The sequence below is a fragment of the Sceloporus occidentalis genome, unplaced genomic scaffold (genome assembly GCF_023333645.1).
Source record: "Sceloporus occidentalis isolate IW3139 unplaced genomic scaffold, rSceOcc1.0.p SCAF_26, whole genome shotgun sequence".
NCBI classification, from domain to species: Eukaryota; Metazoa; Chordata; class Lepidosauria; order Squamata; family Phrynosomatidae; genus Sceloporus; species Sceloporus occidentalis.
In genome coordinates this window covers 8,617,326-8,644,209 of record NW_028317006.1, presented here as the reverse complement: position 1 = coordinate 8,644,209, position 26,884 = coordinate 8,617,326, and the positions used below count along the sequence as shown (strand labels likewise).

Genomic DNA, 26,884 nt, shown 5'->3' with positions numbered 1-26,884 from the left:
AATATATGGTTTTGTTGGGCACACTGAAATGGCCCGGCTCAAATATGTACCAAATAGGGCATGGGCAGTGGATCCCCAAATGCCAAAGTTCAACATTGAAAAATGCGCATGCCCCAAATGTGGCCCTTTTGCCCCCAAACAGCCAGGCAAAATCATTCATGTGAGGTATCGCTGTACTCAGGATATGTTGCTAAACACATATTGAGGTGTTTTATGATTGTGACATATACCAGAACCGGTTTATTCATACCTGAAGTAAAATGTGTGTGAAAAAACAAATGCAAAAAAAATTACTACCATAAAGTTTGACAAAGGCTGATGGTAGAATTAGTGCTTGGAAAGGGTTAAAATACTAGCTTTTGGAATACCCTGGGCTGTCTAGTTTTCAAAAATATATGATTTGATGGGGTAAATTTCATTACCTTTTATAGATGAGTAAAAGATTTTTCAACTAAAAGTTAGTCAGTTTTTCAAAATTTTTCACCATATTTTATACTTTTTTTAATAGTAAATAATATGATACAATCAAAACAATGTCATCTAAAGAAAGCCCTTCTTGTCCTGAAAAAAACAATATCTAATGTGTGTGGGTTCAGTAAACGGGAAAGAAGAAAATTACAGCTAAACATGAGCAGTGCAGAAATGTTAAAACGGCCATTGTCACGAAGGGTACAAAAAGTAAAATCAGCCTTTGTCACGAAGGGGTTAAAGATTATATCCCTAAATTTAAGTTTTTGCAAGTATACATCCAATTGTTGTTTAAATGTCTCTACTGTCTCCGATAAAACTACCTCTGCAGGCAGAGAATTCCACATCCTTATTGTCCTTACTGTAAAAAACCCTTTCCTCTGCCTTAGACTAAATCTCCTTTCTTCCAATCTGAACGCATGACCACGTGTCCCATGCATAGTCCTGTTTATGAACAGATTTCCACACAATGGTTTGTATTGGACACCGAATATATTTATATAATGTTATCATATCCCCTCTGAGGCACCGTTTATCTAAACTAAACAGATTTAAATTAATTAACGTTTCTTCCTAACTATAGTGCTCCATTCCTTTTATTAATTTGTAGCCCGCCTCTGCACCTTTTCCAATGCTATGATATCCTTATTTAGAATAGGTGCCCAAAGTTGCACGGCATATTCAAGGTGTGGTCTTACCATTGATTTATAAAGGGGCAAAATTATATTTTTAACCCGCGAATTGATGCCCCTTTTTTTCTTGTATATCACTTGCGAGCAGATGTTATATAAAAGTAACTTTTATTTTAGCTAATGGTTTTATTGGACTCAACATACTTTGAATGCAGCCATTCAGTATTAATGTTTTCATGATGGTACCACTATTGACCCTTTACACAATACGGTATTAGCTGTGGGCTAACAGCACAACGGAAACACGGATTTGTCCCCTGTAAATGGCACAACTACTTCATTTAGAACAAATTGGAGTTTCTTTCAAATCAGATTGTGTGGGTGTCGGACCACCGCGATAATTACCCAGCTGCTACCCTGGCAGAAAAGCAAGTTGTTATTACCTTAAAACCACTTCTGTTTGCCCTGTAGTTGCAGATTTATTGAATTAGGAAGCTTTATACACACAATAGAAAATAAATAAAAGTCATTTGAGTGAACTCTTCAAGTGCCAGCAGGGCCTGTTTCATTGTTGCATTCGTTATAGTAAATGTACTCCAAAAATACTGTATTACGTTGCTTTCTTCTCCATCAGGAATGGATCGTCGTGGGCAGCCACTTAGAGGCCATGATTAATGAATTACAAATGGTCATTTAAACCTAATGAAATGATGTTAATAATGAATTAATGAAAAACGGCAACAGGCAGAGGAGTGAACAGGAAAGCAAGATTAAAACGCACCTGAGTTGTTAGTAGGGTACCATACTAGAGCCCAAAGTATACTGCCAAGCATGCTAGGCAGTAGCCTAGGTTGCCTTTTTTGGTTAATCTTGGAATTTACAGAATTGCACTGGATGCTGTGGGTATTACATATGATTACCAGACCTCTGGGCCAGTTTGATCTCAGGGTGCGTAATCTAGCTCTATCCACACCCCCCCACACCCCCCCCCCACACACATATGTAGGACATTCTGCAGGACCATCTACACTTCTTATGCATGCAATTTTGCTCTGGTTGTTGGATTCCTTACCCAACCAATTGGAACCTCCAGTTGCAACACCATACACCCCATTTCAGTTGTTTAGAGGGTGTGGATACGGGGCAGACTTAGCGTACCATTGTGACCAATCGGTAGACATTTATCTGATTGGGTTAGGTATTTAGAAGATGAATAATGGGCTTTATTTGCATGATTGATTTTGTAAACACATTTGCACAGTTTCTGTACATATTATTGTGACATTTAGGGCTGTACTGCGCTGTGACACAGTAATATCCAGCAAACATTTTGAGCTCTTAGAAACAAGAGACAGAGGGTTTTATGTCCCAGCCAAGGATACAAGAGGTTATTTTACTGTTTTATTTATTTGCTGCTGCGGCCTCATTATACAAAAAAATATCAAAAATCTTATTAATTAAATGAAACTGCTATATTAAGGCAGCAGTATGCTTAAACGGAATAAAAACACAGCAGCATTATTACCCTGCCGCTGATATAAACTAAGATATCTGCAATGCTAGCTGAGACCTTGTAACAAGTAGAGCCACATGTGTCGTTGGTAGATCATGGTCTACCGAGCTGGCTATTTACTGAACCAGGAAAATATATTCCTGGCAGCAGAGCAACAAAACACTTCATTAATTAGAAAATAACATACCACTATGAAAAAATAGGGGTTTATATTGAACTCTTGGAAACACTTTAATATATTTCACGGATGGATAAAGGTAATCTTCTTTAAGGTTCAACTTGCTTGCCTGGTAGCAATTTGGATATCAGTAGAATTTAAAAAAAAATAATTCTACTATAGAGCTTTTTATAATACTGAGTTATGATTTATTTTACTTTACCTTTATTTTAGGATTTTGCTAAAATAAAATAATAACTATACAGTTAATTTACCAGCTGGGTTTAATAAGTTTAATATGAATGAATCAGTAGTTTTTATGTGGCAATAAATCTTCTAAAGAGCTTATGAGAGACAGCTCTCCCCCAACAAAAACATACCGTTTTCATTAAGGTAAATATATATAATATATAAGTCCATGCCTCTTATAAGTACTTAAGTACCTCTCATCCCACCGGACACAGGGATTTGGGAAAAAGGGGGGGTTATCACTGCCCCTTGGCTAATAGGGCATATAACTGGAGTCAGATCTGGTCAATTCAGTTAACCCTTAATTCTACTTACCACTCAACTTCTTAGTGAATAGACCCAATTGTCTATGATGCCCTTCCTGTCTCCTTAAACATAATTCCTGGGCATGCAATGGAAAGGCTTTCAATGCTAGGCTGCATTGTGTTGTGACTATACACACATTTCCTTTCTACAATTCTAGGACTAAAGCGCCTTCTGGTCTAGATTTGTTACCCATGATTTATGAGATCAAAGAATTTTGTCAAACATCACATATGCAATTAACACAAACACAATGACTTCCTATTGTGTTATATTTTTCAATAATCCCCTATACACACAATACATTTACACCTATGCTAATATATAAGGCACAATACATTCTTCTTTTGGCTTCAGGACTAATAATCCCTTTTGACTTTTCACAGGCAGGATTCAGTTCCCGATCACCTCTTCAACTGTACAATCCAAAATATCAATATATAGATGAAAGAACTGCAGTGCTACTAAATGAAAAGTAAAATGCATATTACAAATGATACATAAATTCATAATAATTCCTGGTGGGATTTGGGTAAGGCCAATTTTAAATACAAATTGAGTCGGATTACGCTGTAGTTCTTTTTCACCTGACGTGAATGTTCCTACATAATACTTTAATATCTCCAGGTAGTTCTGATATTACTTTAATATCTTTTTCATCAGCAATCTTATTTTAGGTTTCATTAAATCATTATGGGATTCTTTGAGACGGGCGTTGCTATGATCCATGGGTGATGGTCATGGACATTAGACTTGTGAATGTGTCATAATGCTGCTGTATTTAATGGGACAGCCTTGGATTAATTTAATGTAACGTAAAGGGACGGAAACCTATAATAATTTAAGGCATCCAGGACAGGGTTTTGGACTGTGCCAAGAGTGCTTTGCACCTGGACCTGTTCATATGTCAGGAGTGTTAAAATACACATGTACACCATGTGGAGTTTGAGTATGATTTAATTAGTATCTGATTAGACTGGTATGGTAGATATTAGATAATACTTCAGGGGTACAACATGCCCAGGTGATACTACATTACATCAGCTGGACTGGTTGGTGAGATCAGTGATCTCCTTCAACTGGCCCAGAAAGATTCAGTGTGCAAGATTGGTGACTCCCATGACACAGACCTGCATAATCCATTTGTTTTGGGGCTGTTTGGCACCCAAGGAAGTATGTTGGCACAGACCCCCATGTTTATTTAGTTGGTGTGCTTGGTGTCATGATTGCCAGTAGTGCACGCCACATTAGCTCTTCACTCTGAAACACCTAGCCAAGGGTTGAGCCCCAAGATATGTGGACAGGGATTTTAATGATCCCAACAGTGAGGAGACTCATTGTATGGGTAGCAAAGCACTGCAGGAGTTGCTGGATATCTGTGTAGATAATGCTGTAGGTAGATTCCAGGACAGATACCACAGGATGCCAGGTCAGGTATGCAGAAAAGTTAGTTAGCCTATGCCAAGTACGGTACACTAAATGGGTAGTCAAATGAAGCCAATGTAGCTACACAGAGCGGATAGTCAGGATAGCCAGGTATGGTACACAGATCAGGTCAGCAAGGTACAAAACCGAAAGGCATGGCCAGGAGCCAAAACAAAACTTCAGGAACTGATTCAGCAACAACAAATAGCAGGACCACACCAGGGTACCTCTACATAGTAGTTCTGGATTTGTTAAATCTGGCACCTAGCCTGAATTTCCCTGAGGCAGGCATCACTCATCCTCAAGCTTTCCAAATGGACCGGGCAGATGATGGCCATCAGGTAAGGTCACTCTGCACAGAGACCTTGCTCCGGCTTGCAGTTAAGATGCCGGTAGCGGCTCCAAGCAGCCTGACACTTGTCTTATGAACAATTCAATGAACCTGTGTCCAGGTAGGCTTATTTTATTCATCGGTTCATTAGTTCAGCAACCTACCTGTGCTCAGGCAGTCTTAGAACTTGTATTCAGGCAAGCTGTATCCATTAGTGTGCCAACTGGCGGTTATCCCTGGCAGCTACTTGTCGATACAGATCTTCTGGTTTCTTTATCCTGAGTCTGTTTCTTTAGTATTGCCCTGACTTTGAAATCGTGTCATCGGCATCACCACAGAAAGTAATTATTTTCTGGATACAGGGAACTGAATATCTTAACTAACTTGTTTACAGCATGGAAAGAATTCACAAATGTGAGACCAGTGCCTGTGTTTTTATAAAAACAAGAGTTTAGGAAACAAATATGTTTACTTCTTTCAAACAGAGGCGCTCCATGCAGAGACGATTTAATGGCTCTGAGCGGTCCGCGGAGATCTATTACCTAGCAACTCATTTAAATATTACATTTGCTATTTTGTTTATATTCTTACGCTCTCTTTATGACTGTTCTTCCTTTTCAAATCTGTTGCCACTCTTATGCATTCAACTGATGCGGGAGATGTGGGCAGAATTATTTTTTCGAAAAGGCTTTATCCTATTTAATTAATCAGGGACCAATTTAACATGTTGAGATAATAGGGGTTATTTATAAATAGCAATTCTGTCGCAACGTGGTAGACGAGGTACAATCACCATAGCAATCGATGAAATTTTATTCCTGCTAATTGCTCTGCTTTCTAGAGTTGTTTGATATATATATAACCCCCAATGCATTCACGTCAGTGTTAAATGATATCCCAATGCTATAAGTAATGTGTTGGAACGGGTAGAATTCCACATAATAAAAAGAAAACGGACCCTGATTTTCAGGTTGTTTTACCGAGGAGCTAACAAATATGGGAATATAGTAGCAACCAAGCATTTCAGTTGTTGGTTTTCCTACTAAGGAAATTGGGTTATTTATAAGGAGCATTGAAGCCGGACAAAATGCGGAAATCAGGTAAAATGTACAAAGGCTTGCTCTGCACCCAAAAAATAGATCTATAGATTTATAGATCTATAAATATATAGATAAATATTTGATGTAGCAAAGAGTTAAGGACCAACAGTAACATTATAAGCCACAGACAGCTTGTATTTGATTTTATTATCATATAATTTATTTAATAATTTTTAAAACATATTTACACTCATGCTGTGTCCCATGTATGTCCCATATGGTAAATTGTTTTGCTGGATAGAAATTTTCAGGAAAATATACGAGATCTCAATATGTGTAGCCTGGAGGAAAGGAGAGAAGAGGAATGGGAGACGTGATAGAAGTGTTTAAATACATAAAGGGATTTAAACAAAATACAGGAGAGACATGTATATCAAAGGAGGAGAAATGTTAGAAGAAGATGTCATGATGTAAAACTAGAGGTCAGAGGTTAATGTAATAAAGTTTTATTTAACCGAGAGAGCGTGGTAGATAAATGGAGCAGCCTTTATTCAGAAGTGGTAGGGTGGGATTAAGAGGCTCAAGAGGGCAGCCTTATCCTCTACAATAATTGAAAAGGGTGCAGAGTGAGCAGGACCAAACACAACCTCCCACCCTTTAATGATTAGGGGATTTCACCACACGTTTTTCACAGTTTTATGTATGTTCTTTTCATACAGATAATACAACAAAGAAAATTCAAAAATAAGAAAAAATACTGTATTACTTCATGTTTTGGGGAATCATCAGGGTCAAGTGATAAGACCGCATTCGGGTACACAATAGGCAAGGCGATGAAATGGTCATTTCAGAGGCAGCTCCATACACATAGAAGCAAATGTAGAGGTTTTTTTTCCAGCATCCCATGTCGTTGCTATGGTTCATTGCATGGGATGCCATTTTGTACTATGCCCATGAAGAGCCGCACAATATTACCAGTATCCCAAATGAAAGAGTTGGGAGTAATTTTAAAAGTTGAGAGAGAAAGCTCATATTTGTCTTCAACACTTTTAATGTAACAGTTGTGATGGTCCCCTGTTCCTTTTTTTACAGTGTAATACACAGGTGCTTATTTGGTTTGCAAAATATGTCTTCAGAATCCCTTAAACCCTGCAGTACACATAGGCAATAACGTGTACGGAGAGCTAACGAAAGCTGCAATTCGACTTATCAAGTGGACCTCAGCTGTCTACAAAGCTAACCAACAGCACATTGTTCCTATAATGACTTCCGATGCCTTCGCTGAGATAGGAGCCGGTGGAATATTTGATAAGCAGTCCTCCTCCTGTGTACTTTTGATATAGTCTGTTCAGAGAGACCTCAGAGCTCACATCTTAGAAGTGAGCAGAATATATGATTGGGAGGCGGTGAGAAGTAACACAGGTTAATGAAAATGTGCAAGGACCACTGACCTTACTCTGTCAGAAGGCCGTGTCTGTCTGCTCATTAATTCATAGCTGCTTAATCTCACCTGATTTATTAATGAAGGGGTCCTAAGCACATCCCAAAACTCCTTAGATTTCAAATCTAACTGCAAGGGGAGATCGGCTGTAAACCAGACACAAACAGAATCTTTAATTGGATTTTCAAACATTCATGCATATTTACAGGAATGCTGCCATCAACTACAACCGCTTCCAGCCAAATGCAAACTAGGATTTTGTTGCGTCACATAATCTCTTGTCGATCAAATGGCATGGTTTGTGGCACTTTTCAACAATGGGATTGGCACATGTTAGCTTGTGGAAAAGAGGCATCCAAACACAGCATTTCACAACAGATAAGGTCTGCTGGGCTGTTCTAATCCGCACATTTTTCTGCCTGGTGGACATAACTGGAAACCTCTGTGGATCGGCAACCATGAAGCTTTGCGAAAGTGGAGATAGCTCCAAACTGCCTCAAGGTGGGCTTTACTCTCCAACCCTGTATGCTAATATGAAATCCTATCATCTTCATGCTGTTTTATGTTTATGCCTGTCCCTTTTTTACTTTTTCATCATAGTGAAATGTTATAGTGACCTCCGCGACTTCCCCTGGAAGACTATTTTAAATGCTTACCACCCTATTCTGGCCTAATGTATCAATACAGTCTCATGTTCTAATATCTGGGAACACACTCAATGACTCCATAGGTCCACTTATCAGCCATACTTCATTTAAAGACCATTGAATTTCTTCATGATGCAGAAATAATCCGTTACAATTTGTTTCAGTGGAGCATTGTGTTCGAACACATTATGTAATTTTATTTTACAGCATATGTTCTAAATATGTTCCATACTGAAACCGGATTCGGTGTGTCTTTGCTCAGACTAATGTGTGATGAAACAGAAAAGCAGTGTTTTGAAAAGCCGGTAGTAACTTTTTTTTTCTTTACAGAATAATCAATATATTTCTGTCACAGACTGTGTTGAAAACATCCCCTTTGTAGTTAACAGCTGCTGGCTGCCAGAAACAAATCAATTTCTACAGATCTCTAAGGTTGCTCAGATCAGAAAGTGCTCCGTGATCACACTTTATTTACACTACCTGCAGCATGTAGCACATTACTTTTTCTAAAAAGATTCTTCCTCTTTAGGTGGGACGTGACCCACGCACTGCCTGCCGCTGCTTATGTACTATCAGAAAACAAACGGCGGAAAGGAAGCATGTCCTTGACCTGATGACCAAAACACATATTAAAGTAAGGCTTGTCAGAACTATTATCTAATCATTACAAATAGACAATAAAAAGTCACATATTTGTAGCTTAAAATATTGCTTAAAGTTTTCTTTATTTTCTCTATGAAAACAGCCCTGTTAGCAGACACTGTAAAATCTAAGGGATCCTCTGGACAAGCGTAAAATGTTAAAGAAGTGTGCCCATCTTGTCCATACTGACAAGGTGTGCAGCATATAGGTAATTGCCCCATGTGTGAAGCAACAAATTATGCAGTCACGCATTAAGGCCACACAGAAAACTGCTTCATGAGGGATAGAATCTAAATGCATTCCCCTCAAACCTATCCACCTGACCTGTGATGTGATTTAAAAAATCCTGCTCCCAACTTTTCTGTTGGCTGCCTGTTTCTCAGCCTAATAAAAACAAGAATAGCCAACAACACAAAAAAATGCAAAAGGGAAAGGAACCTTCTCAATCTCTTAATTGCCAGATGACCTATACCTATAAAAAATAAAACCTCAACAAGCCCTGGCCCTAAGATATCCCACCTTACCACTGATAATTTCCATTGACTCCATCATATCTGAACAAACTCCATGAAGCCTAAAACCAAAAACAAGACCAATGTCCCAAACAGGAGATGGGACCTAAGATACAATATGAAACATGAAGACCACCATCAGCCGATCTTCTTAGTCATTAATCTATGGAGTTCCCAGTGAGCCAACTTCCAAAGCTGCCCCAACACAGAAAGAATGAAGCAAATTCTGCAGCTGTACATCACAGCCTGCAAATAAATGATAACCCTCCTGCCCAATTGATCACTTTTGGACCTATGAAATAATAAAAGAACCAAAGCCCCCTCTATTTTGTATCCCAGACCTGTAGACACAACTAACTCTATAGAAGCCATACTAATTCACATTGCACCAAAAAAGGCAAAACTAAGGCAAACCAAAAAACACTATTAAAATCAGAAGTACATACTTCAAAACCTCATAAACCTCTCAACAAAGTAATCCATGACCCTGTAAATTTATAGGAGAGAGGCCAGAATTGGATCTCATTGCATCCCTTGTAGAAAAAAAAATATTATTCCCCAAAACATTATTGCTGAGTGAAGTAAATTATTTACAGGGCTGTTGCTAAGAAATGTAGGTGCGAGTCTGAATCTATTCACTCACCAACCCTTTAGAAGTATAGGGAATAAAATTCTAAAAAAGTATAATACATATTTTATACATAAATAAGTAATCAGTATAAACAAGTTTCAAGTAACAGAAAGTAGTAAGGAAATAGTTTAGAAAAAAAGTTGCCACAATAAAGCACATATTATAGGTTAGCTAATTAATGCAATTATTCCCTCTTCATAGAGAAGAAAAAGAAGAACTTTGCCTTGAAACCTACTATTTATTTGAATATGTTTTTGTGCATTCAAGGATCGCAGCTAGATGAAACTATAAATGTGTTCTGTTTCTATGGAAACACATAGTGGAGAAGACACAAGTTCCGATATTCACATTTGCAGCGGCCATGCCTTTCTTCATGTTACAAGAACTGGGATTTTAGTTCCCTTGAACCTTAGTCTTACCGCACTTTGTACTACTGTCCAAAATCAGCATTATTTCCCGCAGTTTGTCATGTCATATTTCGTAGGGCAATCAAGTTATGTTCAACTTCTTATTTTTTGTATTGCTCATATGCAAAAAACATAAAATAAAAGTAAGTATTAAAAAAAAGAGGTGCATGCCTTAACTGAAAAGCAGGTAACCATGGCTATTTTTAGTACCCCATAAAATTGCACTCTATGGAAATGCTTATTGTATGTTTCCATTGGTTTAAATAATTGTGCATATATACGGTGTATATATATATATATATATATATATATATATATATATAATGACACCTAGACACATCTAACCTATTTTTCTTGTGTATTTTGTGCTAGTAGATAGGTATCATACATGCACAGATACAAAAAATATGAAATATCAGGGGAAATATATATATGTATGTATATATGTGCTAGAGCATTTTGTTGGAAATCCAGACCAGGGTACTGATAACACTATGTGTGAGACAATCCTGAGAGCAAAATTTGTGTCCCATTGATGGCATGTCCTAACCTGTGTTCCCATGAGTGTTCTGGTTACAGCACTTGTGAAATACCTGTGATCTAGTAACACAGTCATGACACATATGCAAGTTGGGTAGACTCTATGTGTTGCCTAAGCAGAGTGTGATGTGCATATCTGGGAACTTCTGGGCTCCCGCAACCTGGAGTCTTCCCTTGCGGGACGCGACCAGGACTGCCCACTGACGTTGACGGGAGGTCCTGCTGATGTCAGTGGGCATTCCCACTGACGGCAGCGGGAAACACCCCCAATCTAAAGGGAAAATAGGCGGGGAGCGGGGCGTGTCAAGACCCCGCTCCTGCGACCGGAGGATTCGGGTGCTTCACCCAGCAATCTCCGGGTCAAACCCGGAGAGTTCCCAGGTATGAAGATGTGATGTCATGACCCACATGTTGTTACAGAAAATATTTACCTTTAAATATGGAGAATACAGAATTTGGTGGCGCTATATAAAACAATAAATAATAATAATAATATGTCTGCACAAATCTTTTTTTTGTTAGATATAACAAATTAGATTCCATTATCTGAATTAAATGTTATCTAAAATGTTTCCACTGTGGTCTGAAGGAGAACTGGTATTCTAGAACCAGAGGTAAACTTATCTCAAATGATAAAACCTAGAACTGATCAGAAATAAGTCTATTGTAAAGCCTGTAGCAGCCTTTTGATAAATATGTTGTTTAAAGTATGTACCTTTTTATAACTCCAATACCCTTTGTCATGTAATAATAATATATTGTATTATCTCTATAATTAGACAGACTTGGGTAACGCAGTAATGCAGTATGCCATCACATTGTTTTCAAATGGAAGAGCTCAGTAAATACTTTTCAAAGCTAACCTAATAGCAAAACACCCACCTATCTTCAAAGCAAAATACACTGTTGAATGTAATTGATTTATAACCAGTGTCACGTGTCAACCCCTAGAGGCAATTTTACTGGCATTATACGGTTATTAGCCATTTAGGTTAAAAAAACATTTGGTTGTATGTATAAATTGTTACAAATGTTAGGTGACTGATACAGAACCCGTGGCTGGCGACACTATTGTGTACAGTAGCATGGATACCATGTTGATTTGGCCCCTCAGATAGTGGTTTTCCTTTTATTTTAAACCAATTTCTAGGACATTTAAGTTTTGCAATGAGCAGAAACCAAATTCAGGGTCAGACTGGAATATATTTGTCCCGATCTGTATTTATTCCGGGACAATTGAGCTACAGCTGATAAGGCGGTAAAGGTGAAAATTCTTCATACTCTCACTCAGGGTTGTTTGGTACCCTCAAGTTTATGCCCCAAATGTTCACAATTTTTTGATATATAACAATTATCATCCCATCCAATGTATCTGCATTACTGCAGGTTTTATTATCTAGTTTATAATGTTGTGGAGCCCTGTTTATTTATTCCCATTTACCCATTTTCTTTGTTATGATTTTAAAACATGATCAGCCTACGAATTGTATAGTAGCTTAGCTAGTGGCTCTTAATGCAAAGTACTGTGACCCAAACCCTCCATGTAATGTGCAGGCTTATAACTTATTGAGCAATGTATGTTATCTTGTCCATTTCCCACATGTTGCCAGCCTCCAGCGTTCAAGCATGGCCTCTTGTCCTATCTTGTGTCTTTCATTAAAACATGCCACTTACGTTTTGACCTTTGTTGATTTCAAATAAGGATAACCTGCCTGGGGCATGTCACAGAAATGGAAATTGGAGGGTGAATTAATATGTCCCTCCAGCAATAGAAACATGGCATTCTAGCTGCTAATTAGCTTGCATTGGACAGAGATGCCCAGAGAGGACATTTCTGAGGCTGAGATCGTCTATGATTTATTTCACTGGCAGGTCAGTTCAAGATGAACTTGGAGCAATAACAGAAGAAAAAATGATTGTGATCATGGTCAAGGTTTATAGTTTTATTTTTATAAAATGTGTACGCTGTCGTGACAGCCTCTCACCAAAGCCCGCTTTCAGGGGGCACTTAAGTGTTTGTGATGAAATAGTACATCTGGTTACATAACTCGTGTGTTAGTATGATGTTTTTCCTTCAACACAATGACAGAATTCTTCTGATTGAAAAAGCACAACTGCCTACCCTCATTATATACCACACTAAACTTCCTACATAGAAACATTTTATTCCACATAAAGTAGTTTTTTTCCCAGATGCATATCTGACAGAGTGGTTTGTGGGAGAGTTGTCTTTTCAATTCCTTCACTTGACTCTTCTTGAAGGGCCAACACTTGTAAATTCAACAGGTGAGGAGGGTAAGACAATCTTACTAATCTAACTATGCATAAACGTTCTGGGTTTAGACCTTTGTAAGGTATCAGGGGCGTAACTAGAAAACACATTGCCCTGGTGCAAAATTTATCCCGGGGCCCACAACTTCACCAACCCACATGTCCCACAGTGCCCCCAAACAGCTGTGCCATCTTTTTCGGCAAACAACTTTTCAGTACCCCAAACAGCCAGCCTGTGCCATATTTGCCCCAAACTGCCTTTCTGTGCCCCTGCCCACACTACTAACCTGCAGCAGTGCTGTGCATCTCTTCCCCCATGCTGTGTGCTGACTGATCCAGCATGCAGGAAGTGGATGTAATGTCACTTCCTGCATGCTGTATAAGCCAGACACAGCGTGCAGGAAGAGAGTGTAAGAGATCACCCAATTCCGAGCGTACAAGAGGTCCATGTGTAAAGTGGATATAGAGGCTAAAATGTGTTCATTGTTGGCCCTATGTGGTGGTGGCACTACAAGATTTCTGTGGGAAAAGCAGATCTTCTGGCTTGCCTGGTAGATGTGGACAATATTCAAGGTAATAATGATAATAATAATAATAATAATCACACAAGAGCTCAAAATAAACCAGGAACATGTTTTAAAAATGTTCCCAGTGAATTCCACTCTTAAAAGTGTTCTATGGTGACCAAGTGCCAGAAGGCTCTTCATATAACACTGTAACCCCTGCTTGCCATAGTGTCCATGTTATAGGCTAGGAAATATGTCCTTAATTATTAAGCAGAATCTGTTTATGGATTCATCCTGTCCTATCGAAATGCGAAGGATGTATTTTCTAACTTTGTAAGCACTCCATGTCTTGAAAGCTTTCAGTAACAATACGTAGAAATGATTCCTCTGCTAGCTATGTGAATTGCATTGAGTCTTTATTCTAAGAAATAGAATATTTTCTTTGTAATAAGTTTTTTTCTTCAGAAAATTTGCCATTTATCTATCACAGCATGCTGATACACAACTATACAATACTAGTTTACAGAATGTGCGGAAAACTAATGGAAGAAGTTTTCAACCAAAAGCTAACACAGTCTTCACTCTCTACGAGGTCAGAAAGAATGCCTACCTTTTCAGTAAAAAGAAACAATAAAAAGCCTTCCCACACCTGACGCAGGACAGTGCCGCAAATACCCACTAGCAGTGTCTCCTCTATCTTGCACTTTATGTCCTGTGCAGCAGGACATGATGTCCTATCGAGGTCCCTCCAAAATTACAAGTACCATGAAAAGTGGCTAGGCACAAACCCTTATAGTACAAATGGGCTGGTTGCAACAGAGATCTCACAGATCTCCAACCAGACCATTGAGCAGAAGCTTTTCATAAAAACAGTAGGGTGATCTGCTCCTGTTATTGTGGCCCTGGGGCTGCTCCATCCTGAACCTTCTGTCCTGCTGCAACTAGGGATGTAATGGAAGCTGGATAGGCTTGTATTTTATATTTTATTACCTTATGGATGACATTTCTTTGAATGTCTTCTGGGTTTGTTTTATAATTTCTTTGTTTCTTTTTATGTATATGCCAGGGCATTTGGGCTCATGTATAGTACTTAAGAACACAAAATATAGAATTCCGTGCCTATTCCATTAACACTTGAAAAACTTTACTGATAATAATAGTTATTATAAGCCCCTTTAGCTAATAGAACAAAATTACCTACTTTATTAATGCTTCATGATAATAGAAGATACTTGTGTAGTATATCTCAATTAAATCGTGGATCTAATCTATTCACACTATGTTTTATTTTATTTAAGCTTGTGACTAGCACAGCCTAATTGAGTAAATGTAATTTGTTTCTAATTGCAAGGCAGGGAACATGGAGAGTAAATTATGTTTCATTAAGTTCTTCTCGGTATGACACATTTTCAGGTCCAAACAGTGCGGTGGCGACTGTGTGTGTACTTCACAATACATCACACAATTGGTATTGTAGCTTATTTTTAAATAATCAATAAAAGTCTTTTTTATACAGGACTTTTGTGAGTCTGGTCCTTACGCATAACCAAACCTTAAACCCTACAGCCAGCCATGTTTTTTTTGGGCAAACGAGAACGGAACGGGAAGTGTGTATTTTGACTTTAGCCATGGATTAGCCATAAAGAAAGTAGGCCATTTTTAATGCAAATTGCTAAATATGGTAGATCGATGGAAAACTATTTATTTTTGCATTTGCAAAATGGACAACACAAAAAATGTATGCATATGATGGTAATAGCGCTATTGATTATATTCTATTAATAAAATGTTAATATTCTTTTCAGTTATTTCTGACTCTTTTTGTCTATTTTTTGTCATGTTTAATGCAATGGTGCAATGAAACCCTGTTAATGTGTGGCTCATTGGTTTAATCATCTTTTTATTCAACTCTACACAATAAAGGATTCTTGGCGCACAAACCTGGAGCGCATGGAACACAGCTGCATGTTATACATCTACATAACAGGGGGAAATTAATTTATTGAATCTATCTGTAGTGTAATTATTTTGAGACATTTGATTTAAAACTACACCACTGTTCCTTCACTCCGCCGTTATAATGGCTGCCTGAACTAATTAACAACCAACTTAATGATAATGAGCGATAACTGAATAGGGAGCAATAATTATTCAGGCCACTGGAAAAGTTTGTGAACATGGTTGCTCACATGATATACTTTTAATGGGGAGTTTTATTACTTTTATATTACATGTTTTGTTATCAGTAAACAAACCCAGTGATGTCACCATTACATCATCAGGGGTACTCTTTAATTACAAAAGGCACTTACAAATACTCGAAAGGGGATGTGTAGTAGTGTTGCATTCCTCTCTTTTGAATGTAACTTTGGTGTAAAAAAAATTGAAAGTGTAAAAAGACACCTCACCTGCCTTGGAAAATATATATTTTTATGCACTTTTTATGTTGCTAAACACAATTTATTTTTTGTCTTTTGCAGTGTCACCTATTCTGTGTTTGAATTTAAAAGCAAAATTGCAAAGTGTGTGCAAAAAGTGAAAACCTTTTGTAAACAGCACCGAACACTAGATATATTATACTTGAGAGGTTAATTTATTTAACTGGTTTGTTGAGGCAATCCTTCAGCTCATAACTGCCTCATTAAGGACCAGTGAGTCGGACCTGGGATTCTATTAGTTTAGGCACGGATACGCCTTCATGGATCCCATTATAACACCGAGGTACCATGTTATTATCTGCCAAGAAGCCAATTAGTACAATCTGCCTGCTGTGTCTTCAGGGGCCAGTTCAAAGAAACTCAAATATAAATAAAAATATATCTAGAGTAGTCAAGATCAAATATTTTGTTTGTTATACTGTTTATAAGGAGAAGTTTTAATGCAATAGTTACCCTAATGGGTAAATGTCTTTACTACTTTGTGCTGCGTGTCTCCCCTGCCATGTTCATTTTACATCCCTATATTTAAATTATCTGCTTTTTTTTTCTTTCTTCTAATAACTTGATGGTGCTAGTGGTCAATTGCTGGTCTAGTGTCCATAACTGATTGACAAGGTGGGTTGGCTCTGTTTGGGTGTTTTTTGGTTCCTTTTGTTTGAACTTTGCAGGAGTTTATCATAGCTGCTGCCACATGTTTCATGAACATTTTCGTGGATTAAGAAACTGCATATCACAAAGCTCCACATGGCAAAGGGGGATCTGAATGCCCATTAATAGGAGATGGAGGAAATATTTTTATCAGGGCTATGTTCCCTATATGCTAGCTTAAAGCAGCTCCTTTTGGCACTGACATAACTACAGAGGTCGCAGCCGTCTCCTCGTAACGGATCAACATTGTTTGGAAAGGGCGCTTCCTACCTGAATCCAGATCAGAAGTGTCCTTTTTAAACTATTTTGTACAGACACAGAGCAACAGGAACACTTGCACACTTTATTTCCAAAGGGAAAGCTGCAGGAGCGGGGAGAGGTAAGTGGGAGCAGGAGGTGGGATATATGTGTGTATCTATATATCTATATATCCACATACAGTATGTATGTATGGAATGTGTATTTGTGTGTGTTTTTTTAGCATTTCTGTGTACTTCTGTGTGTGAGCATTGGTGTGTACTTGTGTGTGTGTGTGTGTGTGTGTGTATGTAAGCATGTATGTGTACTTGTGTGTGTGAGCATGCATGTGTACATGTGTGTCTATAAACATGGATGCGTAATTGTGTGAGGTGGAGTGTTTGTTACTGAGTGTTTATTTGTGTACGTGTGTTTAAATATGGTTTATGTTGGAAGTGGGGGCAAGGGGCAATGATGGCACAGACTAGCTGCTGAAGTTGGGGGGCAATTTTTTGCACCAGCGCCCCGTGGTTCCTAGTTATGCCCAGTTTAACCAGACTTCACAGACTTCGGTTGAATCTCTGTTAGTTGCTCCCCACACTCAAATTTCTAAAAACCTTCTAAAACATTTTGGTATTTTATGACCACAAAACATGGGCTATTAGTACTACTGGTCTACCTATTACTCTTTCTAGTGACAACACCATAAGAAAACATATTTTTGTATCAATTCTGTTCGTCATAATCTAAATGAAACCACTCACGCGAGGTCAGCTTTATGCTAATAATTCTTGTTTATGTATTGGCTACTGAAGTAGAAACACAAATCCATTCTGTTCTGTTTGCAGACATTTGCTCTGGGTTTCCCGTGTAGCTCAGGTGTTGGTCTGACAAGTATTGCAATAATGTGCCATCTGCTGCGAATTATTTACACCACGTCTCACTAGAACAGCTATCTCTGGAGTGTTTTATCCAATCTGTGAGAGCAAATGCCAAGGGACTGTGAACTAAACACTATATTCCAGATGCATACACCATTGGCCTTTGCTGTCTGCTACATTATTTCCTTTGACAAAATATTCTCTCTCTAGCTGAAAAGACACAAACACACTGTGTTGTATATACTTTTTCTGTGCAAATACCACTTGAAAATCCATTGTTTTAAACAAATTACTGTCACAAAGTTACCTCAAGTTGAAGAGAGAACACAACACATTGTACATAGCATCACAAAACCTATATTAAATCAATAAGAGCAATCATCTTTGATTGACTGCTTTTGTATTCTAAAGAGAGAAATATTAGTAGACCTACTACTGAACTAGTAAGATGTCTGTTTAAACAAATTGAAAGAACTACTGTATACTGTTATTTTATATGATAAAATAACAGATAAAAATGCATCTTTATAGACCTCATCTACCCTATACATATGGATTGAAAGTAGGTTACTGGCTTTACATAAACTGAGCAATACAGGCTGATTTACAGAATGGTTTTTTTTAAAGAATAATTTCCTGAACTTGGCTGTTTTCTGTGTTAGTCTTCACCGAGACGTGAAGCTTCCGTATGTCACAGAACTTTTCTCTTTTGCCTCCACAACTGGGGACAGTTACAAAGAATAATGGAAGTTACATCTTGGGATGTAACACTCCAGGTTTCACCAATAGTCTCCCAGCAAAGCCTTACTTATCCAGGTCAGTTTCTTGTTTCTCCAGCAGCATTTTCCCATGTTTACTCCCTGTCCAGTCCCCCCTACTCTCCACCTACTCAAGGCTTTGGCTCCACACCAATGGTTGGTACAGCCTCCATGGATAGCTACTCGAGGCCCCTCATGGAAAGGGAGAGCTCTCTGTAGCGTGCCCTGGGAAATTCCCGGGTATGTTGATAACCTACTTTCTAGTGATGACCTTCATATAAGCAATCTAGGTGACTGCATATAGCACTAAACAGGTTTGAGCAGGTAACCACTCTGTCTTGATGTTTCTTTCTATTTAAGAGATCACCTAAAACACTGTTTGCCCAGGGCACTGGGAGCACTAGGGCTCGGGGTGTATGAGTAGCTGGAGCCCAGGCATATTTGGCTAACCAGCAACATACAGTTGATATATTTTTCAATTGTATAATATATTGTAACAGAGCTTTTGTTTTTTTAAAACCTTGACTTTTCTCTTGACCACACCAATGTGTAAAATGCTGGTCAGGAACGCTTGGTTAGTCTGATCGTTATGTTTAATTAATATGTATAGAGAGATACATTTGCCTTAAACTATAGAGAGGAAACTTGAATGAAGCGACCTGTGGAACAGAGCTGTATTTCATGGTGGCATTTTGACCTATAGTGTCTGCAGAAGCTCATCTTTATTCCCTGTCTTGGTAATTCTAAAATTAATTATTCATTTATGGTTTACAGACAAATAATTTTCGATTTCTGAATGTATTATTTCCTCTTCCCCAAAGTAATTTGTATTCAACATTTGTTGTGATATTCGGTAGGCGATAGGTAATGATACCCTTCAAGGCATCTTAATGCTCTGGTGCTAGCTGATTCCTGCTGGGATAACGGAGCTTGCCGCTGGCGTGCCCACCATCACTACTCCTGCGAGCCGGATTGGAGCAGCGGGAACCCAGGGGCAGTCATGACATTATATGTATGTATGTATATATATATATATATATATATATGTATATATATATATATATATATATATACTGAAATGTACCTTGCATCCGTAACAAATTAGTGGTATTGTACTATTCCTACGGGTATACTTTTTATATAACAATTCAACTGGAACATGTCACCAGTTTAATCTATAATTGCTGTTAGAAAAGGCAGTCCTGCTAAATGCTTCTCTGTAGCTGATTTCCCTGGTTGGTAGAAACATATTTATCTTCTCCTACATCTGTGTCCTCTATTAATCCTTGTCTCTACTCCTTATATTGTCTCCATGAGATATACTCCAATTTCTAGTTGCTACAAAAAGAGGCAAAGGGTCAGATTATTGCTTCATTTATCAAACATTATCAGTTTAAACCCTAGGGCACAAAAAGCCTGCATCTTTGAGCAGAAAATAATCTATGAGAAGAATGTACCTCTTTGTAGACTAGCAGGGAAGATACTCAATTACTATTATTTGTGGTAAATTATCCTTATCTTGGATATATCATGTTAATGTTTATGCATGGAGTAAAGTCTAGTTCACAATGAGGCTAAAAAGGCCATGGGCACCCTGTCCTGCAGCAGGGGGTACGGTCAGTCACATGTTACAATGAAGTACATTGTTCTGTGCTTGAAAGGATCAGAGTTATTGTTTCAGGATTCTCCAGGCACAAGTCTGCAGCCACGGTCGCAGAGATAGTCTAAGTAGGCGGCAGCTTGGATACGTACTAAAGCCAATGTGATTGTTAGCGTATGCTAAAAATGATTCCCCTTTTCCGTATTGCATGTACACACACAAATTATACATTGTTTTGTTGAGGACAAGAAGGGCCTTCTTTTAAAATCATAGAAATACATAAATCATAGTAATTATTAGTGATGATATGTAAAAAATTGTTTGCAGATTTGTCTTGGCACAGCTTTTAGGGGGCTTTGTGGGGACCAAAAGTTGCTTAGCATGCTTCCACCTACTTTCTCTGTGGTTCCCCTACCGTATGCTTAAATATTTTTCTTTGGAATCCCACTGACTGGACCTTTCTAATCCCAGGCTAAATTATGTTGTGACTCTCTTTGGTTGAATAAAAAAGTTCCAGAACTGCAGAAAGGAAATCCAGTAATACGACTGAGCAGCACTGACTCTGTAGGGTATGTCTGCCAAGACCCCACCGATCTTGATCCCCTGGCTCAGAGATGCTTAGCTTTAGGATATGATGTCATTTGTTGGCTGAATAGTGTAGTGACAAGACCACTATTCCAGTCTTGGTTTACAATTTACTTAGAATAACTTTCAGGGATCACATCCATAGGTATATTTGTGACTAAAAAAGTTCTAAGCCATGATGAAAAAGTCGTACTTTGACGGATCTACATTCAAGATTTATTCTGCATTTATCTGTCAGATGTTAGATATTCTATACAAGAACAGTATGTTGTACGGCAGTGACATCATGGAAACGATAGCATGGCTGCTGCATATGTTCTGTTACACTTCATTATACATTTACTGCATTTATATCAGTTGTCTCTTCTGAATAACATGTTCTTTTCTGTTTAACGGAAGCATTTATTTCATCCACCTGTCCTTTTAGAAGAACATTTATTATACCACTTCTCAATTAATACCAGAAGTCCCGGTAATTAAAGATAATCCACTTTGGCGCCCATTAAATGGGGGTCCAAGGTTACTATACTAATCATAATTGAAAAAATGTTATTCTAAATGTTATTTATGTTTATGTTTAGATTAGGAGAAATGTAGTACGGTATTTAATATCACTGTAATTTAAGGAGGCAGAAAATGGCCAAATTGTTAATGGTATTAAGAGAGAGAGAGAGGCAACTGAACCATAATTGGCTGATGAGATATACTTTTAGTACATTACAGAAACAATCTGAACTCTGTCATAGTTGAATCTGTGGTTTACTCTTAAGTAACGGGCAATTACTTCCATCAGCGCTATCTCGCTCTCTCTCTCGTTTTTCATCTAATGGCAGAGCATTAAAGAAGGTTTTTCTAAAATATTTGTCTTCTGGATAAAATGCTTTTTCATACAGTTTGAGAAAAATAAACTTTAAATGCACATCATAGAAAAAAAAGACACTGGCTGCATTCCCGAGTCTCAAATGTATTTAATGAGGTTTTAGAAAGCTAAGCTTTGTCTTGTTTATTCACAGTCATTCTCTTGGATTGATTCTCTCCATTCAGGTTTGCATGGTTTTCTACAGTGTCTTATGGACCCATTATACCTGAATATATTTTATTTTAACAAAAAAATCTTGCTCTGTCTCATTTATGTTAACATCCTATACTGTAGTAATACATTTAGTGGCCAGTATTTTTGCACAATGATTTAATCCACTACCCATTATCAGACTTATTATCAGACCTATTTACAGGGAGAATAGATTCAAACACATTTTACGTTTTATTTAAATGGCATAACTCATTAGTACTAACGATAACAGAGCTCTGCACACAACATGTGTGTTTTACTTCTATACAGGGCTGCGGTGTTACTTTAACAAGCCTCTCAAAGATATACAGTATCTCACAAAAGTGAGTACACCCCTCACATTTTTGTAAATATGGTATTATATCTTTTCATGTGACAACACTGAAGAAATGACACTACGATGTAAAGTAGTGAGTGTACAGCCTGTATAACAGTGTACATTTGCTGTTCCCTCAAAATAACTCAACACACACACATTAATGTCTAAACCTTGGCAACAAAAGTGAGTACACCCCTAAGTAAAACTGTCCAAATTTGGCGCAATTAGCCATTTCCCCTCCCCGGTGTCATGTGACTTGTTAGTGTTACAAGGTCTCAGGTGTGAATGGGAAGCTGGTGTGTTAAATTTGGTGTTATCGCTCTCACACTCCCTCATACTGGTCACTGGAAGTTCAACATGGCATCTCATGGCAAATAACTCTCTGAGGATCTGAAAAAAACAATTGTTGCTCCACATAAAATGGCCCAGGCTATAAGAAGATTGCCAAGACCCTGAAACTGAGCTGCAGCACGGAGGGCAAGACCATACAGCGGTTTCACAGGACAGGGTTCACTCAGAACAGGCCTTGCCATGGTTGACCAAAAAAGTTAAGTGCAGGTGCACAGCGTCATATTCAGAGGTTGTCTTTGGTAAATAGATGTATGAGTGCTGTCAGCATTACAGAGGTTGAAGTGGTGGGGGGGTCAGCCTGTCTCAGAGTGTGCTCAGACCATACGCCGCACACTGCATCAAATTAGTCTGCATGGCTGTTGTCCCAGAAGGAAGCCTCTTCTAAAGATGATGCACAAGAAAGCCCGCAAACAGTTTGCTGAAGACAAGAAGACTAAGGACATGGATTACTGGAACCATGTCCTGTGGTCTGATGAGACCAAGATAAATTTATTTAGTTCAGATGATGTCAAGCATGTGTGGCGGCAACCAGGTGAGTGTGTCTTGCCTACAGTCAAGCATGGTGGTGGGAGTGTCCTAGTCTGGGCCTGTCAAGGTCTCTAACATCCACCAGCTCCGTGATGTCGTTATGGAGGAGTGGTAGAAGACTCCAGTGGCAACCTGTGAAGCTCTGGTGAACTCCATGCCCAAGAGGGTTAAGGAAGTGCAGGTAAACAATGGCGGCCACACAAAATATTGACACTTTGGGCATAATTTGGACATTTCCACTTAGGGGTGGACTCACTTTTGTTGCCAAAGTTTAGACATTAATGGCTGTGTGTTGAGTTATTTTGAGGGGGCAGTAAATTTACACTGTTATACAGACTGTACACTCACTACTTTACATTGTAGCAGAGCATCATTTCTTCAGTGTTCATGAAAAGATATAATAAAATAATTACAAAAATGTGAGGGTATACTCACTTTTGTGAGATAGTGTATATACAGTCTCTACTGTATATAGTGTATACTAAGGAGTAATTTGATAGCTCTAAATCAATATTCGTCTACGAAGCAGTACTTACAAGAGGACAAGTTGATCAGTAGAGTAGGTGTGCAGAGCAGGCATCGCAAATCTACTATTATTTCTCAGTTTAATTTGAAAACTGGGGTTAGGGGAGTAAATTCCCTTTTAGCACTGGTATAAAGAAAGGAAGATGAATAAAGACCAGTGATCCACAACGTATCAGGGTAGCACATCAGCCACCAACCTTACTGCTGAGCTTCAGCAGGACAATTAGTTTTGTGTGCAGTACTCTATGGATGGGGTGTCGGCTCGGCACACTTCTCAACGTTGAAAATAGGACAGCTGGGGAGATATTCATTGTAACCAGCCCATTAGGCAGTGGTGCACTGGAGAGCCTGATCACGTAATATACATGCCTGGCCTGGCAGCAGGACTGCTGAACTCTGGACCTGTTGTCCTAGGCTGTCTGCTAGTGATTCTAATAAACTGGAATCACTAATTAAAGCCATTAACAATGACATCTAATCACTTGTCGTCTGAGCGTGGAATAGGAGTATGAGTGGTCTCCGTATTTCAGGGGTTCCCTAGTCTAATTTACATGTGTCTTATATGAAACTGGTTATTTTAAAATAGAACTATTTATTACATTTTCCCATAAATCATTGGATTAACAAACAATATCTAAACAACAGGATACATCACCATCCGGGCACTAAACAAAATTTCATATTATTTGTGGTCCTCATTTTCAAGCTGAATCACGTATCATGCTGTTTTGCAGATGGCCTTAGTTCTCACTATCACAAAAGCACTCAAATGTATTCAACACGCGTGCTGCGTCTGATTAATCTTACGAGCAAAAGGAAAATAAGAAACTCGTTGGAATGAAGCAGGCACAAAACAGAAATGCTCTACAGTTCAGAATGGTTATGCGCTAATGCTAATCTATTACTTTAAAATATTTATGTTAAATCAAATTAACAAAAGTGCTATATGTGATCTTTTTCTGAAAGGTTCAAATGTTTCTTGATATTCCATTAGCAATTATATATTGTCTGCCTCATAATGCGAAAATTTTATAATTTTATATAAGAACTGGTGCATTAAGCATACCCCTGATGGGTAAACAGAACTGTATAGATAAAGTTAATATATCTGTATTCATATGAAAACATTAACCAAGACATGGTAAACCCACTTGTACAGTTTACAAGTCCCTTCAATGCTGTGTAATTTTTATATGAACAAGAATATGCCATTTTTGAGATGTCTTTAAACACCCCAATATATTTTGAATGATCATATGCAACAGATTTACAGGATAAACTAAAAATATATGAAAAAAAACTGAAACAAGAAAATATTACCTGTCCACAGCAATGGCCGTTAAGGTGAAAACTGATACATAGACAGTTACTGGCTGCATCAGGAACACAAAGTAACACATAAATTTTCCAAAGACCCATCCCTGCGGGTTAAAAGCATATGCCAAAGTGAAGGGTACACAAGTGGCACACATCAGCATATCAGAGAATGCCAGGTTTCCAATAAAGAAGTTTGTGACATTATGCATCTTCTTGGTCCTGCAGATGACATACAGAAGCAGGTAGTTTCCAAAGATGCCAATCAGCACCACCAAGGTGTAGCATGGTATTATAAGAGGTTTATATGACTGGATGAGTTGAACACCGGTGAATTGGGAGCTTGAGTTGGAGCTGTTCAGGTTGACCATGTAGATAGTGAGATTGCCTGGCTCATAACTCCAACCACCTGTGGACTCCATGATTTAGATCTTATTACTAAGCCTTAAAGTTAAGTTAATTAACTTCAAATATGTCTCCTCATTTGGAGCCTAGTACTGCACTATATAAAAAGGTCTCCCATAATATAGTTGGCAAAGACCAGTTTAGAGTTGGATATTTAAGATGTTGGTTTCTAAAACTGGAGAACTCATTTTTAAAAGCATTACCAGTGCTATCTAAACAGGACTTAATGTAAAAGATTGTTAGAACCTTTAATTTGTATAACGTGGCAATTTGGTGACATGTGTATTGAGACTGTCAAATCAATTATTAGGAGGCTTCAGTTAAGATTTACATTTAACAGCCAACTTCTGTCTAAACGATATGTCTGATCCGGTCTGATGTAGATTTCATCTGTATCATTTCTCCTCAAAAAATATCTTGAGAACACAGACAGTTTCGGTTTTAGTTCATGGTGCTCCTTCCTGTTCCTTCATTGACACAACTTCTTAAAATTACATTCCTAGAGAAAACACAAAAAATAGATTTTAATAAAAAGTAAAAGAAAATTATATGTGTTTAAGAGATCTTCATAATAACAGTTCCAGACATTTTGTTCTCAACACCCACATCCAGTTTAATTCTTAGAAGAAAGGACGTAAGGAATGATAAACTGTGGAGTCTAATGCTGAAAGCATGAATTGATACCAACTCCATGTGTGCTTGTAGTCAACATGCATATCGCAAAGTGTCAGCAATGCACATTTCATCAATTACACCAGTATTAAGTAGAGGCCGCTTTACAGTATTGTTTAGTATACCAGTTAGTTGCTGATCTACAATTGTTACAACATCAGCTTGTATTGACTTTCTCATACATCCTCATCCAATAGGAGGTTGATGGAGCATGGCAGGTGCTAATCTCTTTAGAAATGCAGCAGTACTCCATGAACTACCCGCAGGCAACCATTGAAGCACCAGCTGTTCTTGCCCAATTTAGGACTGAGCATGATTACAGTTGTCATACAGCAACAATTTGGGATAGTGGGATGATTAGGGTCTTCATTCCATAATTTGGAGTCTAGAGCAGTGGTTCTCAAGAGGGTCTACCTACAAGTGGTTTTTCTTCTGCAGCCATTGTGACCTCTTTTTGGAAGGAGCCCTTTTTAACCTATGGGCTACTATTCATAGCAATAATATTTATTCCTCTGTGTGGCTAGCAAGGGAATATAGCTGACTCGTTTGCCATTCAGTTATATTTTTACCCTTTCAGTACAAGTTTCCATGAGAGCAGCTAAACAAAACCCCAAATTATGCCTGTATTAACTGTGTACAGGGATTTCTCACTGTCATAAAGAACTCATCTGCTCACTGGGGCTTAACATCTGAAAACCTACTCTTCAACTCAGCCTGATCAGTCTTACATTTCTTATCCTAACTGATTTACTATTGGCATTTCCATCCTTTGTGTTTGTCTGCTCCATTGATCGTATGCACCGTTTAATTAGATGTGGGAAGACTGGTGGTGTGAG

At 38.2% G+C, this 26,884-nt stretch overlaps 1 protein-coding gene across 1 annotated transcript in view; it reads right to left on the bottom strand.

Moving 5' to 3' along the window:
• Positions 1 to 25,393, bottom strand: part of LOC149300126 (prolactin-releasing peptide receptor-like) — a 28,160-nt gene extending 2,767 nt beyond the window's left edge. The window contains exon 1 of the mRNA XM_089485750.1: positions 24,978 to 25,393. Coding sequence (XP_089341876.1) covers positions 24,978 to 25,393 — 416 coding nt within the window. The remainder of the gene's footprint in view (positions 1 to 24,977) is intronic.
• Between the last annotated feature and the right edge of the window lie 1,491 nt (positions 25,394 to 26,884).